General features: G+C 35.5%; 5 protein-coding genes across 5 annotated transcripts; 3 read left to right on the top strand and 2 right to left on the bottom strand.

Moving 5' to 3' along the window:
* Positions 1–292: 292 nt before the first annotated feature.
* On the top strand, positions 293–2976 carry LOC104765045 (pentatricopeptide repeat-containing protein At3g12770-like). The gene is made up of 2 exons (XM_010488701.3): positions 293–434; positions 533–2976. Exons 1-2 carry the CDS (start codon positions 392–394, stop codon positions 2575–2577), a joined length of 2088 nt encoding a protein of 695 aa, XP_010487003.2. The 5' UTR covers positions 293–391; the 3' UTR covers positions 2578–2976.
* LOC104745497 (uncharacterized) lies at positions 2633–5491 on the bottom strand. Its single transcript, XM_010466753.2, has 11 exons — positions 4792–5491; positions 4515–4576; positions 4210–4349; positions 4057–4115; positions 3938–3961; positions 3621–3703; positions 3483–3547; positions 3328–3377; positions 3134–3235; positions 2990–3049; positions 2633–2889 (listed from the first exon to the last, which is right to left on the bottom strand). The coding sequence occupies exons 1-11, from the start codon at positions 4792–4794 to the stop codon at positions 2785–2787; spliced, it is 753 nt and encodes a 250-aa protein (XP_010465055.1). The 5' UTR covers positions 4795–5491; the 3' UTR covers positions 2633–2784.
* A 2771-nt stretch (positions 5492–8262) lies between these two features.
* On the top strand, positions 8263–10141 carry LOC104745496 (zinc transporter 1). The gene is made up of 2 exons (XM_010466752.3): positions 8263–9527; positions 9718–10141. Exons 1-2 carry the CDS (start codon positions 8763–8765, stop codon positions 10027–10029), a joined length of 1077 nt encoding a protein of 358 aa, XP_010465054.1. The 5' UTR covers positions 8263–8762; the 3' UTR covers positions 10030–10141.
* Positions 10142–10256: 115 nt separating this feature from the next.
* On the bottom strand, positions 10257–12845 carry LOC104748159 (ALA-interacting subunit 1). Its single transcript, XM_010469841.3, has 8 exons — positions 12207–12845; positions 11939–11997; positions 11790–11864; positions 11593–11706; positions 11415–11485; positions 10950–11247; positions 10567–10856; positions 10257–10467 (listed from the first exon to the last, which is right to left on the bottom strand). Exons 1-8 carry the CDS (start codon positions 12298–12300, stop codon positions 10413–10415), a joined length of 1056 nt encoding a protein of 351 aa, XP_010468143.2. The 5' UTR covers positions 12301–12845; the 3' UTR covers positions 10257–10412.
* A 568-nt stretch (positions 12846–13413) lies between these two features.
* Positions 13414–15141, top strand: LOC104745494 (myb family transcription factor PHL12). The gene is made up of 5 exons (XM_087489718.1): positions 13414–13906; positions 14002–14078; positions 14202–14277; positions 14398–14470; positions 14574–15141. The coding sequence occupies exons 1-5, from the start codon at positions 13765–13767 to the stop codon at positions 14911–14913; spliced, it is 708 nt and encodes a 235-aa protein (XP_087345844.1). The 5' UTR covers positions 13414–13764; the 3' UTR covers positions 14914–15141.
* The last annotated feature ends 2721 nt before the right edge of the window (positions 15142–17862 follow it).

Here is a 17862-nt window from a genome sequence, read left to right as displayed (position 1 = left end):
AAATTCTTATCTTTCAATTTTAATTGATTTTATTTCAATTTGGTTTTCTTATCCCCAATATTAGCACTCATCTAGTTATTATTTTTTTCCCTCAATTATACATTTAGATTTTTAAAATTGGTATTATAATTATCCTCGGAATATCTTTTTTAACTGAATACAAAAAAAAAAAAAAAAAAAATCGTTCCACGGGCTTTAGAAGTCTTGCGTTTGGGGAATTAGGAGAATAGGCCCAAGCCCAACAATAAAAAGTTTACAAAAAAATTCACATAAATAAAATAAATTTTCAGAAAAATATAAATAGAATTCAAAATCGATTTATGAAAATGTAAACTCTGAAGGAAACAAAGACAAATAACTAAACGAAGAATGAAAAAGAAATGAGGCAGCAATGTCGGCGGAAGCATCTCTTCTTGCTTCTCCTTTACTCTACAGTAAGAAGAAGAACTCTCAATTTGCTGTTTTCTATCCCCAAAAACAAAACTCTCATGATGTGAAACTCTGTTGCTGTTCTGTTTTTTTTTTGTTGCAGCTAATTCGGGAATCCACTCAGATTCTTTCTACGCGTCGCTTATAGATAGCTCGACTCGTAAATCTCATCTGAGGCAAATCCACGCACGTTTACTAGTTCTTGGTTTGCAGTTCAGTGGTTTCTTGATCACCAAACTCATTCAAGCAAGCTCTTCTTTTGGTGACGTTACTTTCGCACGCCAGGTGTTCGACGGTTTACCTCACCCACAAATATACCCTTGGAATGCTATCATCAGAGGTTATTCCAGAAACAATTACTTCCAAGATGCACTTCTCATGTATTCCAAGATGCACCTCGCTCGTGTTTCTCCTGATTCTTTCACTTTCCCTCATCTTCTTAAAGCTTGCGGCGGTTTGTCTCACCTTCCCATGGGTCGGGTCGTTCACGCTCAGGTGTTTAGGCTTGGATTTGAAGATGATGTGTTTGTTCAGAACGGTCTTATTGCCTTGTACGCAAAATGTAAGCGTTTGGGGTTTGCGAGAACTGTGTTTGAAGGGGTGCCATTGACCGAGAGAACGATTGTCTCATGGACGGCTATCGTTTCAGGTTATGCTCAGAACGGTGAGCCTGTGGAAGCTCTTGAGATTTTCAGTCAGATGAGGAAGATGGGTGTGAAGCCAGACTGGGTAGCTCTCGTTAGTGTTCTCAATGCTTTCACTTGCTTACAGGGTTTGGAGCAAGGGAGATCTGTTCATGCTTCTGTTGTGAAGATGGGTCTTGAAACAGAGCCTGACTTGCTTATCTCTCTTAACACCATGTATGCAAAATGTGGACAAGTCGCAACTGCTAAAGTTCTGTTTGATAAGATGACGTCACCCAATCTTATTTTGTGGAACGCAATGATCTCTGGCTATGCTAAGAACGGTTATGCCAAGGATGCTATTGATATGTTTCATGAGATGATTGATAAAGATGTCAGACCCGACACCATCTCTATAACTTCTGCCGTTTCAGCTTGCGCTCAAGTTGGTTCTCTTGAGCAGGCTCGCTGGATGGATGAATATGTAGGCAGGACAGAGTACAGGGATGACGTTTTCATTAGCAGCGCTCTAATCGATATGTTTGCTAAATGCGGTAGTGTAGAGTGTGCAAGATCGGTTTTTGACCGAACTCTTGACAGGGATGTTGTGGTGTGGAGTGCTATGATTGTTGGTTATGGATTGCACGGGCGGGCAAAAGAAGCAATCAGTCTGTACCGTATAATGGAACGTGATGGAGTGTATCCCAATGACATCACTTTTCTGGGGCTCCTCATGGCCTGTAACCATTCAGGCTTGGTAAGAGAAGGCTGGTGGTTCTTCAACAGGATGACAGATCACAAAATAAATCCGCAGCAGCAACACTATGCGTGCGTAATTGATCTTCTCGGGAGGGCTGGTCATATGGATCAAGCTTATGAAGTGATCAAATGTATGCCAGTCCAGCCCGGTGTAACAGTTTGGGGAGCACTCCTAAGCGCGTGCAAAAAGCATCGCCATGTGGAACTGGGAGAATATGCAGCTCAACAGCTTTTTGCTATAGATCCATCCAACACAGGCCATTACGTGCAGCTCTCAAATCTATATGCTGCAGCTCGTTTGTGGGAGCGTGTTGCAGAGGTGCGGGTGAAAATGAAGGAGAAAGGATTGAGCAAAGACGTTGGATGCAGCTGGGTTGAAGTAAGGGGAAGGTTGGAGGCTTTTCGAGTGGGTGATAAGTCACATCCGAGATACAAAGAGATAGAGAGACAAGTAGAGTGGATAGAGAGTAGACTAAAGGAAGGTGGATTTGTGGCATACAAGGATGCTTCATTGCACGATCTCAACGATGAAGAAGCTGAAGAGACTCTGTGCAACCACAGTGAGAGGATAGCGATCGCATATGGGCTTATAAGTACACCCCAAGGGACAACACTGCGGATCACAAAGAATCTAAGAGCGTGTGTTAACTGTCACGCTGCAACAAAGCTTATCTCAAAGCTTGTAGGCAGAGAGATTGTCGTGAGAGACACGAATCGGTTCCATCATTTTAAGGATGGAGTTTGTTCGTGCAATGATTATTGGTAAACAACAGATAGAGGAGCAATTTTGGTTTCATTATACTAGAAACTAAGACCAAGTCTTAAAAGTTGAAAAGCTGACTTATTTAATAATCAATTTCAAGATTCTGACCAGAAACACAATAGAAATCTGTAAGATAAGTAAAGTCTATTAGAATAATGAGACGAAAGGAACATTGTAAGATAGAACAAATTACATCTCCCAGTTGGCTGATCACTTCTCAACGACATTCTTGTCATACAGGTACTCAACGAATTCATCAATGAGGTAAGGCCATGCTCCTTCTGCATCATAATTCGACAGCACAGGGTCGACCATCTGCATCACAAAATATTGTCTCAATCCATATGTATCAACGCTACTCCATAGTTGCAATCAATGAAAACTAAATGACAATTGTGTCTACTTTTTCTCTTACCCTTGAAAATTCTAGGAGCTGTGCCCATGTGTCCTTAGATATGGCCTTGTTATGACGGTCCTGATTTTTGGGAAACAAAATTGTATCAGAAGCAACAAATAAGATAGAACATGCCTTGATGATATATTATACTCAAGTGTTTACCTGCAAGAAATCACACCAGTGAGTTACCAACGGCCACTCTCTTTCTGCAAAGAGCAACTGCCACATCCCGATCGCCGTATCTAGAGCAAGAGATTTTTGCCCCTGAAAAAATTTACCATTAAAAGATTTGTCACTAGCCCAGAAAAAAGAAACAACATCTCCCAAGAGCAAATACCTCAAATCAAGCTTTTTACCTTCTCTTTCGCCCACCCAAACGCAAAGTTGTATATATCATGGAACTTTTCTGAACAAGATAAATGCACAAGAAGAAAATTACACAAATGTCAGCTAACATAGGACAATCAAATTGTGAACCAGATAAAGAATGGCCACTCATTTTTCTACTTACGTTCATCTTTTAGCTCAGAACGCATAAATGGCAGCTTTTCGCGCAACTTCGCAACTGAATCTACACTGCCATCAGAAAAGACCCTCATCAGGTAAAAATGCTACAAAAATCGAAAAACATAAAGGCTAGTTAACTCACCCTAACGCCTGTAATCCAGTGATAAATTCTTGCTTGGAAAATTCACACGCTGTGCCAGCATTCATATGCCACGAAAGAACCAACTGAAATTGGAATAAGTACTCATTTAAGTAAATATCCAGAAGATGAATAAGAAAGCCCAGAAACCAATGATTTAAAAAGTCTACTTTCAATCTGTTCCTCTATCCATAGAAATGGCAAATTCTCATCTATCTTTTAGTTCACTCATACTGGGTGGTTTTTTGGTATCCCTAAGGCAAAAGTAAAAACCAGATACACTCAAGCAAGTTGTAGGAAATGTTTCAGAATAAACATACCGTGACTATGTCTTGTGGTTCCACCTGGAGATTGATTTCAAGAAAGTTTTAATTAATACTAATGTAAGATAAACCACATCATTCTTAAGCATTTATTCAAGAAGACAAAACTATAATACCTCAAGATCATTACACAGATTCGAGATACCCTCTGCTAGAATCATATCAGAATATTGGTCTGCAAAATGTAACACAACATGTTTAATGCAAAAGGAACACAAATGATATCAAACAATGGCTTGGATCAACTCAGAGAACAACAAGTAGCTTGCCTTTATATCTATTGTAGAGCTCCTCCAAGCGTCTTACATCGGAAGAATTGGTTCTTGGGTGAGGCTGGCTGTAAAACACATCAAAGGCTGCTTCAAGGTGCCAATCAGTGGCTTTAAGAGCCTGAAGAGCACTCTTCTCACTGCCCGAATACAATTAAACAGGTCAAACCAAAACACAAACCCAACAAATGTTACAAAGTACGTTTGCTATCATCAAACTACAGATACAGTTCCTTGTATTGGCCTTATGTAACAACAAATCTACAGTAAAACTAAGCCTAGCTCATGGGGATAGATCCAGTTACCTAGCTCCTGTGATATCCACGAACTGCTGAAGTTTGTCACGGTTGTTTCTATTCAACTTATGCTGCAGAAACAAAAGAGATCATACACGATTATATACTCACAAAGTTGTTAATCATCACTGAAATCGCAAAATTAAAGGAGCCTTGTTCGTTTCTACTAAACTTTGAAATGAAACTCCACACACAACAACAAAAAAAAAGCAGAGACGCCATAAGAGGATCCGTAAACCTAAAGCAGAACAAAAACAAAGAAGTGGATGAAGGAGAAAGCGCGTACCATTGTGAAGAAGAATCAAGAACACGAAATACAAAACCCTAACAAGGTAATTGAAGGGGAAGAAGATGTTGTTTGCTCTCTTTATCTTCTGCCAAATTCGCCGTCGTCGCGGAAGCAAAAGAGGTGTGAGAGGAGAGGGGAGTGACTCAGGAAGACTCGAGAGAGTCTCTCAACGATTGCTTCTTCTTCTTTCCTCTCTCTCTCTCTCTCTCTCTCTCTCTCTCGCCTCTCTCTCTTGCTCAATGCAAATGTTTTTTTTTGTTTTTTACTTTTCTTTCTTATAAATAAAATGTTCAATTATGTAAAAGACTCGGTTCACTAAACCGGTACATCGTAAAAATATCTCAGTATACAAAAACCGGACCGGAGGACATATTTCTGCAAGTAAACCACCCGGTATATGTTATAATCACTTTTGCTAGTTTAATAGAGGAGGATATAAATGTTTTGTATAGCTTATATATAATCCTGATGTTGTAGAATTATTTTAAAGAGAGAGTTCGATTTGTGACAAATAATGTCGTATTGATTTTTTAACGATAAAGAAAAACTGGAAGTATGTTTTGGCTATCGGTTCTAGTACCATTAACCCAGTGAATCATGTACCAAAAGTTACCACTCAAATTAAGAAAGTGAATGTCTTAAAAATATTAAAAATTAATTAGGGAAATAAATCTAGCAAAATACAAAATTTGGAGATATGAGATCACCAATTAGGCAGTGTTTTTAAAGTTAAAAAGTAAATTATGATTTAGGTTATTTTTATTGATATCACAAAGATTATGAAATCTAATGAAGATTATGGGCTATAATTATAAAGTTGGTGTATTAAAGTTTTTTCTTTTTTTGGTGTATCTATATACTTATTTAAGCAATCCTTTAAACAAATAACTCTACTCCATGTAAAATTTTACACAAAATGCCACTATATTTTAATACAAAATATAATAATAGAATCTTAATATTAATTTGTTGTAACCTGAAAATGATTATCAAAAAAATAGTAATTATTAATTTATTAGATTACAAGAAATCATTAATAAAATAATTTCAAAATTATTTAATAAAATAATAATAAAATTATTTCGAAATTATGTAATAAAATAATTAAACAGATTCTATTTATTGTTTCATAAATCTTAGAAAACAATAACAAACTATTTAGAAAATTATAAAACTTAAATTTATTTATAAAACTAAGATTAAATATTTACATATCTAAATCATTTAATAATAACAAATATATATTAAAATTAGGATACAACATTGTTTATATTTTTCAAAAATATATATATATATATACTTATTTAAGCTATGTTGTTAAAAATTTAACCAATTCTGATGTGACATATTACGAAAATGCTATTGTATTTTAATTATTCTAATAACTAACAAAAGAAAAGTTTAGATTTGTTTACAAAATAATAAAACTCTATTTATTGTTTCATAAATCTTAGGAAATAATAACAAACTATTTAATTGGCTAAAACTTAATTGTTTATACATAATATTCACTATATAAACAATACTAAGTATATAATATTGATAATATACATAACCTAATTGTAATTTTCACCTATAAAATTAATATACAACATGTTATACCAATAACTTCAATTTGTAAATTTGGTATATTAAGATCTTTAAACACGATCACATCAATTTGTAATACCAAATCACGGGTCAATACATGTTTTGTTGGATTTTTTTGGCTTTGCCGAATGTATAATTAACGAATTTGATATTGTACCAAACCAAAATAGTAGTACCAACTACAGGTCGAAATGAGTATGACCTTAAGTAAATTAAATATATGATTTTACAAAATGTATAGAATTAATAAATTTTCTACTATTATTTTGTAACAAACAAATCCAAATTTACATAAATATTTTCTCACGCTGGTAACATTATTCTACAAAATATTAACGTGTATTTATGAGTCGGGTAATAAAACGGGTAATGAGACGGGTAACGAGACGCTCAAAAATTAAATTAATATCTGATACTCGATCATTATTCATAGATAATATAATTATTATACCCTTCACTCGACCCTAAAGATGTAGGTACCTTTTTCGGGATGGATACAAACTGAAAAACGGGTCCAATATGGGTATCGGTAGTAGTTTCCAGGCCTACCTATTAGTAGTTTAATATGAATCAAAATTCACCATATAGTACTATATTATATAACATGTAAATGAATGATACAACATAAACATAATATTAACAAATAACAAAATAAATAAAAATTCTCTGCGCTACCAGCGCGGATTATTATCTAGTTGAAGTTATTAGGATAATGTTGGGCTTAATTCATTGTGGATATTTATTGTGGATAATTATAATTTAATTTTTATGGTTTGTGTGTATATATAAATTACGGGAAAATCATTATATTGATGGTACTAAGCAAATGAAATGTACAATCGTCAAAAATATAATATGTACATCACTTCATCGACATTTTCTTCGTTTCCATCTGATTATTTACATGGAATGTAAAATATTAGTGATAAATTTTTGATAGGAAAAGAGAAAGAAAACAAAAGGAGTGAATGCGTTCATGTTAAAATCGAATAGGCAATGCACATGTAGATGTTTGTGAACGATTGATTGATACTCGATATTTTTTCTTCATATATAAATAAAATATAAATATCAATTATATTTAAATATTTTTTTCTTTTCGTGAACAATGCTTTTTACATGTTTAAACTTAGCACAACTAACACAAACCATTTTGGTAAATATCCTAATGAAGTATTAGATTAAAAGATCAAATTTAAGGGTAGAAAGTGATACAAAAATCTAGTCAAGTGTCGTGATCAAACATTGATGTTTTGGGATCAGTTCTGTCCTATTTCTCTTCTTATAAAACCCAATAATTGTTTCCTCAAACGTCTATATCTGAATTATATAGTTCAGAGTTTTTAGTACTTGAAACCAAGAGAAACAAAAGGCCAAAAAATCATTAGGTTCAGGTAACCATCACACTCAAGTGGAGATGGTGAAAATCTGAATTCGAAACACGTGGCTTGATTGGCCCAGCATTACCCACCCATTCCCACCTTGAGAGGAAGATGAGACCATCGTAAATTTCTTGAACCCAAAAAGTAAACTAAAGAATTCAAATTAAAATCACTCACCTCACGGTTCACAGGCTCACAGACTAACATGACGACATTCTGTCTTCACATTTTTACTTTCTTGTTTAAAAAAAAAAAAGTCTTTCACATTTTCAATTCATATATTTAGTCATCTATTTTTTTGCTTTTGATAAAGTGAAAAAAGCTAGAGATCATGTACTATTAAACTTGACAACTAATAGTTACAAGGATTATATAATTCACAGCTAATCTCCTTCCTACTTTATCATAATCGTAAAATGGTTCCATTCAATGCCTACTCGAAAAGAAAACAGTACGCTCCATGTTGTTCCTTAAATATACATATATACTTTGCATTGGTCATCGTCCTAGTTTAATTAGTGAATATCTCAAGAGAACGTATAAATAGATATAAGTAATGATTAGAAGAGATCGAAAGGGCGTCTTGTTTGAGCCATCCATACACTACAATCTAAGATGCTTGAAGAATTTCTTATAGTAACCAATGAATTCTCTGGCCGCCTTTTTCCATAAATGTTCCTTTCTGTTTGTATCTAGACTAGACTTTGTTTGAATGACTTAGTGATATACAATAAGAGTAATAAGAGAATTTCAAATTCTTTTGTGCGCGACAAAACAAAGAAATATTGTGTATAGTGCTAAACTCTACGTATAGTGGTCAACTCTACGTAATATATAGATTCTGCTATTAACATATATGGACCACTCGCTTATTAAAAAGTTAAGGTTCTCTCTCGCTTTCTCTCTATAAAAAGCTTCCGTTTCTTCACCATAACTCTTCACACACTTTACTCTCTTACAAAATAATAGCAAAAAATATCTAAAATATTAAACCCCATGTCTGAATGCGGCTGTTCTTCAGCAACTATGTTGAGAGTTTGTGTAGTATTAATATTAATATGTTTACATATGTGTTGTGCCTCGAGTGATTGTACAAGTCACGATGATCGTGACGCTGTTTCTAAAGATGAAGCAGAGAAAGCGACGAAGTTGAAGCTTGGTTCGATCGCTTTGCTTCTTGTGGCTGGAGGACTCGGCGTCAGTCTACCGTTGATCGGGAAAAAGATTCCGGCGTTACAGCCGGAAAACGATATCTTCTTTATGGTCAAAGCTTTCGCTGCGGGGGTGATCCTCTGCACAGGTTTCGTCCATATACTACCAGACGCGTTCGAGAGATTGAGCTCACCTTGTCTTGAGGACACGACAGCTGGCAAGTTCCCGTTCGCGGGTTTTGTAGCGATGCTGTCGGCGATGGGAACTCTTATGATTGATACTTTTGCCACGGGGTATTACAAGAGGCAACAACATTTTAGCAATAACAGCGGGAGCAAGCAAGTAAACGTAGTAGAAGACGAAGAAGAGCATGCGGGTCATGTTCACGTGCACACGCACGCGAGTCACGGACACGCGCATGGCTCGACTGAGGTGATCAGGAGACGCATAGTGGCACAAGTGCTTGAGATTGGCATAGTTGTACATTCGGTTATTATAGGGATATCACTTGGAGCTTCACATAGTATAGACACCATAAAGCCACTCATGGCTGCTCTTTCGTTTCATCAGTTCTTTGAAGGTCTTGGCCTCGGTGGCTGCATCTCTCTTGTAAGTCTCTTCCACGAATCTTTACTTCCTATTACCCCCGGACGTGTGGTTTAGTTTAGACAAATCTTTTAGTGTCAGAGGTAACTTACATTAGTTAAGGCGAACCGTGTCACAACAATCATATTTTTCTTCATGATTAATAGTTCAATTGATTGATAATAGCATACTGCTGTTGTGTGTGTATGTATAGGCGGAGTTGAAGTCGAAATCAACGGTGATAATGGCAACATTTTTCTCGGTGACAGCACCTGTTGGGATAGGGATAGGGATGGGGATGTCGAGTGGTTTAGGATACAGGAAAGAGAGCAAAGAGGCAATAATGGTGGAAGGAATGTTGAACGCTGCATCAGCTGGGATTCTCATTTACATGTCACTCGTTGATCTTCTTGCTCCTGATTTTATGAATCCAAGATTGCAATCCAATCTCTGGCTTCACTTGGCCGCTTACCTCTCTCTCATCCTCGGCGCTGCTTCCATGTCCCTCCTCGCCATCTGGGCCTGATTATATTGAACTGTAGCTAACAAACAAAACAAACCAAACGCCGCTCTTTTTTGTCGAATCTGTAATGGTGTTTCTAATCTCGGAATCAAATACTATTCTATTTGAAACGCAATGAGTGCTATTGATTGATACAAACCATATAGTTAAAAAGGCAGAGAGAGTCCAGCTAATAAATCCATTTCGAGGGAGTTGCTTTTTCCGAAGAGAAAAAGGTAATGAGCATGATAGGGAGCATCAATCGTTCTATGTAATGAGCATCTTTTAACTGTAACATCTTACATACATTTCACATGAATAATAAGAAAACCATCACTTGCAGTTTTGAATCAGATTACAACCACGGATAAGTAGATTTACAAACTTAGATGATGCAGAGTCTTTGTTTACCGACCTCCAGGAATTCTGTTCCAGGACAAGTAGGTAGGATCACCAAGTCGCCTGCACAAACCCAACACCACACCAAATCAACATCTACCTACACTTTTTGCTGTTTATCTTTGAATAATACATTTAAAAGGTCAAGGATAAGATACAAACCTGGGTTTCACAAGGTACATGACGGTAAATGCAAGTGCTAGGACGAAACATATCCCCCCAACTGTGAGGTAAGCAATGCCGAGGAAGTCGTTCTTTCCACCAAGCCAACTTGTTGTGGACAGGACAAGCTTCTTCTTCCCACTGAAACTGTATGTGTTGTAGTTGTTCTGCAGATTCACTTCTATGGTATCACCCTTATGCAAATCAGTCTCTATCTTCCCGTATAATTTTCTAAATGTTGGCAAAGCTGCAGTCCTCATCCACACAATCAGATCCTCTTGCTCACTCAACTGAAAGATATAAGAGAGAAAGGGAGACCAAGTCAAGTGTTTTGCAAAGGATATGACCCTGTTTAAGACTGTACCATGTTATTAAAGGCTTACTGGTATTTTTGGATTTAGTGTGGCACCACCGGTGATATTACCCTTCTGGAAGTTCTTTGGAAACACATTTTTCCCAAACTTGTGTTCCTTGTCACTCTTCCATGCTATTCCTTTCTTGTTAACAGCTAAAGGCTGGTTCTTTCTTGATAGAGTGTATGTGTCATTAAATAAACTCCAAGCAATTAGACCACATGGTACAATCGGCTGCCCACCAAAATCATCCTCAGGCTTGCATGCGTCTATTTGATTCTCATCTTTCACACTTCTCAATTGCGAATCACTTCGGCTTTTCACATACCTGTAACATCAAAGATGACAACGACAAAACTTAAGAATTTCTTTCCTTGCACCCTGGCTACTTTGTGATGTCAATGTAGCCGTTCACTCTAGTTCTAGCAGACTAGCACTGAAACCCCAATACAAATACAAAATATTATAACAAAGATAGAAGTTCTCAACACATACCTGCGGTGATTCTGGTAGAAGTTCTCAAGCTGGTAATATACGTAGATAGGCTGCTTCATTTCCTTAGGCACCTAAAAATATACCAAGGATACAAAAAAAGAGTCAGTAAACAAAAACATTCAGAGACTAATCAAATCTCCCCCAAGAACGAAACACTTGCATAGGGAAAAAAACTCACAGTTAGTGTCCGATTACAAGATTTATTTGCAGCTCCTTGAATGTAAGCAACCTTGTTAGCCCTATCAGACGGAGGTATGCATGCAGTATCATACCGATCAACAATCTCAACAACCTACATCACAAGAGTTGAAACATTTGAGATTAAAGAACCCATATAGTGAAGACCTCAGTAAGTATTGGATCATCCTCACTTACATCTTGAGAAGCAAAAAGCGAAATAACTCCGAGTGGAATGAAAATGACACTAATGATCAAAAATGTCGAAATCACCTGCAGAACAAAAAGATAAATTCAATAGAGCGTTTCAAAGCTATTGAATATGCTATCAAGAAGCTAACTCTTACCCAACCAGGGGTAAGTATTGGCTTGCAAGCTGGAAGCTCCTGCTGTGTAAATTTTGAATCTGCAAAATCAAATCATAATTACTCTTTTAGCTAAAACTTCCAAATAAAAATAAAAATCAAGTCTTTTCAATGAATAAAGTAAGAACCCTAATAATATATCAACCCACTAGAGTAAATCTAATAAAGACATGGAGAGAATACTGAATCGAATCGAAGAGTCAAACAAGAATCGTAAAGAAGATGAAGATGAGGGAAACAAGAAATATACACTTGGGTCGTTTGGAATTTCTCCGGGCGGCGGAAGGATCTACCGATCCGGCAGCAGCAGCGGCGGCGCTAGAAGATGGTGTATTAGAAGACATCTGTCTCTATGTGTGTAGAGGAGGAAGAGAATAAAGAATGGGAGAGAATGAAAAAAGAGAAAAAAAAGTAGAAGGAGGCTAGAAGATGAAGAAGAAGTAATGGTCGTCGTAGTCGTCAATGGCGGCTGGTAAGACTCGTTTCCTCCGATCTAGAAGGAGAAGGAGAAGAAGAAGAAGACTAGAGAATGAAAACCCCAAAATTGAAGTTTCCTAGGATGGATCGTGGCAGTTGCCCAATTGGCAAACACTGTCCTTTTTTTATTTTTTCTTTTGTTCTCTTCTGCTTTGTTTTTTTAAAGATATTTTAGCAGAAGAAAATATGATAAAAATACAACTGAATATTACCAAATTAATGCATGGCCAAATTATATATGATTTTTGTTATGGACTTATTATATGTATGATCACAGCATGAATAATTGAGAATAAGCAGAAGAAGAAAAACAAAGAAAAATACCTAATCTGCTGCACAATTGTTTAATTATTTTAATGAATTGATGATGTAGGTGGACTGTTTTAGAGTGGTCAAGAAAATTGAAAAATCTATGCACATGTCAGGTTAGTTTGACCAAATCATAATACTCAAACTAATTGGGCCTTTAATATATATTTGGGCTTCAACTGTGTTGAAAAGGGCCTCCGCCTATTGATCTTTAGCTGGATCAAATACAAGTTGCGTAGTATTGGTTTGGTCAGATACTTAACGGACTTGGTTGAGTTTTAAGCATAAAATTGAGTTGTGTCATATAATGAGTGGTGTGTGTGATTTGAAATGGAATATATTTATCTCTGTAAGAAGAAGAATCCATAAAATAAAAAAGAGAGACAAGAGGCTGCTTGAAAATTAAGCTAACAAAACAATTGCTTTCCTTTCTTTCTTTTTTCTTTTCCAACCTGCATGATTCCTATTTACATACATATATCTTAATTGATGAGCTAAAAGTTAAACATCAGCTTTGTTCCACTTGTCTTCTTTATTGAAAGTTACAAAGCACACGAATCTTTTCATCTAGATTAATTAAACAAATTTTAACTAAAACGAATTAGATGCCTTTCTTCCTTGGTTATTCCCATGCATGTGCATATATTTAAACGAAAAAGCAATTTCGTATCGTATGTAATTGTAGTGTGTAAGGCCACACGCGTCAATGCATCGGAAATAGAAGGAGTTAGACATGTAAATTTGGATTTGTTTTCGTATTTAGACATGTGTGGATGCCAAAAAAAAGCTTGCATGGGTTACTTACAACTTCAAAGCCTAAAACCCTACTGCGTTTATTATAGATATGTCTCCCTTTTTATATTATATTAAAATTTTATTTATGTCAATGTCACTCTATAATTTATTCTTATAATTTGGAAGACGTCGTGTGCTTCCTTTTTTCACCTTTCATAAATACTAATATTCTCTTGTTGAATAAGCATCATCGATCGGCATTAATTTAGTTTTATTCCTTCAGTTAAATGATGCAGTCGAGGGAGGAGATGAGAGATGATTCATCATCAGGTCTCGTCCTCACTACTGACCCTAAGCCTCGCCTTCGCTGGACGGCAGAGCTTCATGAACGCTTCGTTGACGCCGTCACCCACCTTGGAGGCCCTGATAGTACGTTTTCATCATCATCATCATCATTTGTATCTCTATATGTATAAACTCTAGCTAGAGCCTAGAGCTATATTAATTGTGATATATATCAGCAGAGGCCACACCAAAGACGATAATGAGAGTGATGGGTGTGAAGGGTCTTACGCTTTATCATCTCAAGAGCCATCTCCAGGTCTCTACCCTCATGTTCTTCTTCCTCAGTTTCCTCTTCATTCATTTTTTCTTCTTCTTAGTTAGTTTCCTATCTATTCGTGGCGTTTAGGATTTTTAAAATATGCGTGTGTTTTAACTACAGAAGTTCAGACTTGGGAAGCAGCCTCACAAGGAGCATAATCAAAATCACTCCATCAATATTAGGGATACTAATAGAGGTCCGTCATAATTCATCAGCCTTTTTAAATAATTTATATGTGCTCCGAAAAAAATGATACCATAATTGGTTAATTGTTGATTGAGTTATGAATATATGTTAACCAATATCATGCATGCAGCTTCCATGTTGGATCTTCGAAGAAATGCTGTATTTACTACTAGTCCGCTGATCATTGGTCGCAATATGAACGAGTATGCGCTTTGAATTCCAAATCCTAATTAATTATATTCGAATAGATAGATATGTACTCAAAATCTAATGATATAGAAATGGTAATTATGGATGGCGATGAAGGATGCAAATGGAAGTGCAAAGAAGGATAGAGGAAGAAGTAGAATTAGAGAGACAAGTGAATCAAAGGATAGAAGCACAAGGGAAATACATGGAGAGCATGTTGGAGAAAGCATGTGAAACCCAAGAAGCAAGCCTTACCAAAGACTACTCTACTCTTTTCTTCGACCGCACCAATATTTGTAACAACACATCGGCACTCCCAATCCCATGGTTCGAGGATCATTTTCCTTCCTCTTCCTCCATGGACTCTACGTTGATTCTCCCTGACATCAATTCCAGCTTCACCCTGCAAGATTCTCGGAGTTCCATCACTAAGGGCCGTACGGTTTGTCTCGGTTAGAGAGTACATATATAGATCTAGCTAAGCTATTTGACTCTTTCTACTCTAGTTTCTGATGCGCACTTGGTGTATAACTGCGCAAATTTACTCGTAATAACTTCTGCCAAACATGAAGTCTTCGCTATTCGCTTGATATAAAAATGTGCTGATAACATATGGTGAAGTAGGCTGCCTCATGATGCCTATATGTTTTATTATGTGTTTAATTGCAAAATGCTTTAAAGATTATGGGGTGAGTGGTAAGTAAAATTTAAAGGTTTTACACTTTTACCCTATCGACTTTAAAACATTTTTATAGTCCTCCTAAATACGATCCTAATTCTCCAAAAACCTAATTCTTCTTATTTGTTTTTGTTCTTTCGATGGTTTTGTTCTAAAGCTTATGATATCTGACTTTTTTTTTTTTTAAGTCACATCCATTTACATACAAACCTAATTCTTCTTATTTTTGTAAGAAAGTCTACATGCACAATTATAACCGATCAAATCGTATTTCTTTCTACTAGTCACTTTTCTAGCCATCATCACCATCCGACGATACTTGGCCTGTTAACCACTCCAGTCATAATCTATCTCTCATAAATCATAATTTCCTTACAAGAAAATATCACTGCAAAAAAATAATACTTGCAATTGCAGGGTTTTGTGAAAAGTTTTGTCAGTTAATTTTCCAATTGCCCACATTCCAAAATATTCTTGCTAGTGTCCAATAATTGAAATTTGGGCCAAAAGCGTAAAACTAGAAAGTGTATTCTTATATTTTGAAGTGGTGAGATTGTCCTACGATTAAAGGTCAGTATATTGGAGGCTTCATACTTAATTCATATTCTTTAATTCATACTTCATAGACTAGCAAGAGTATTGTAATTTTATAGTCTCGACTCTCGAGTCTGTCGGTTGATGAGTCAATGTAAGTCTTTTGGGTCTGAAGCGGTCAAAAATGGATGTGTTTTTAAAAGTTTTCTGTAAGGACTTATACATAACTTAAAGATAAGATTGGACGATGGAGTAATTGTGTTGTTTGTTTTCTCTCACACTTCACCAGCTTTCAGAAATCCAGATTTTTATTATTATTCGTTCTTCTCACCTTTTTCTAACAACAAAAAAGGTTAATATGTAAATATCTTTCCCGTCCAAAGATTTGTTCATATCTCCTTTTTAAGCTGATTTGTTTTTTTTTTAATATAAATATACTTTAAAAAAGAAACAGAATATAAACTCCCCAGAATCGTTATTGTAATGTTTGTCACGTTGATAAATGTAAGTTAAACTAAACATTTGGTCGTTAAAAAAAAAAAAAAAAAAAATCTTGAACCAAGAAAGATAACACCCAGAAAAGAGCTAGCTATACGTATAAAAGAGCTTCTTTGCTACTACTCTTACAATTGCTAAATCACATACGTGTCTTGGAACATGAATCATGATTACCCAATTATTGTAAGATTTAGAAAAATGAATTGTGTTGCATCATTCTGACTTCATGATGTCAAACTAATACCAGAATGGCCCAACTATTGCCTCTTTTTTCTATAATTTTAGATTTTTAAAGATAATATATATAAAGAGTACCTAGTGGTCTATTCCATCAGTTTACCCATGGTTAGGGTTTATCAATAAAGCAAATATTATATAAGAAGAAAAAAGGACTGAAAGAGAGGACTACGTTATATTAATGGAAAACCAAAACAAGAGTCTAGTTAAAATATTTGTAGCTTCATCTAGACAAAGATTTTTTACAATATACGGTAATTAACAGCGACGGCTGTATATTATTTATGTTAATTAACCACTTTCTCCCCACCCATTAATTAGTTTATTCTTACGTTTAACTTGACGGGTTCAAATAAACGTTGCGTTGTAGAACTATATCTACATTAAGCTTGACGCGTACGTGGCTTACTTAAGCAGAAAATGTTATTCGGAAGGTTTATGGAATGATTCAAGTTTCTAGTTGTTGAGATTAGGTCGGAATTTTTATGCATTCGTGATCCCTACTTTACCTCTAATTTTAACTAATTTGTTAGTAAATGAAACGTATGTACGGGTAATAATATTATTTGTGATTCCCATAATATATCCAAACTCACTGCAAAAGTTGGTGTTGCTTGCTTCCTCGATTATATCAACAAAAACTAACAAACTTGCAAAGATATGTAGTCTCCCCTTATGACGATAAAACTACCCGGTTGGGACTAGTTACCTTATGTTTTTGTTCATATTGGTTTCCACGATACAGCCGATCGATCGAATCCTATAGTGGGTTGGGTTCGCCCTGGATTGAGATGATCTGAATACTTTTATAGCGATTTACTATATATATTGCAATCATAATTACTGTATATAGATACAAATTTTAAATGAAAATACTTGATTTGTCCATAGTCTCCGAAAATTAGCTTGTGTTTAGTCTAGAGTCATCTGTATATATAAATGAAAAAAAAAAATCTTTACGCTATGTCGAAGTTTACATGGTAAAAAAGTGGGATGAAACTTAATCTAGTAGATAGCTAACTTTTTCAAATCAAAATATAAAATATGAATAATTATATGATCATCTAAATAGTTGACGACTCTAGTACTGCATTTAACCATACACATATGTTATATTATATAGGTTAATGAAGCTAGTGAAGGGCAACGCTCGTATAAATGATGCTTTTTTTTATTTTTCTTTATAGCGTTTATGCGTATATTATATCTTGTTCACAAAGAAGCGTGAAAGGTCTGAAACCCCAACGAGTCATTAATCCAAAATAACGTAACACCATGATCCCATGACAATAACTTGTGTTATATTCTAGTACTATTTTTCTTACCAATGTTCCGAAGTATTTTGAAGTCCAGTATACAACAATTTAATGAGTGTCCGTTAAAGCATACTATATAAGATCATTAAAACCATTGCATTAAACTAAACTGATAATTACAGGATGCAAACATGCAAATGTA

Source organism: Camelina sativa, chromosome 15, assembly GCF_030686135.1.
Source record: "Camelina sativa cultivar CO46 ecotype springtype chromosome 15, ASM3068613v1".
Classification (NCBI taxonomy): domain Eukaryota; kingdom Viridiplantae; phylum Streptophyta; class Magnoliopsida; order Brassicales; family Brassicaceae; genus Camelina; species Camelina sativa.
Note: the sequence above shows the minus strand (reverse complement) of the source record. Positions and strands in the feature narration are given on the sequence as shown.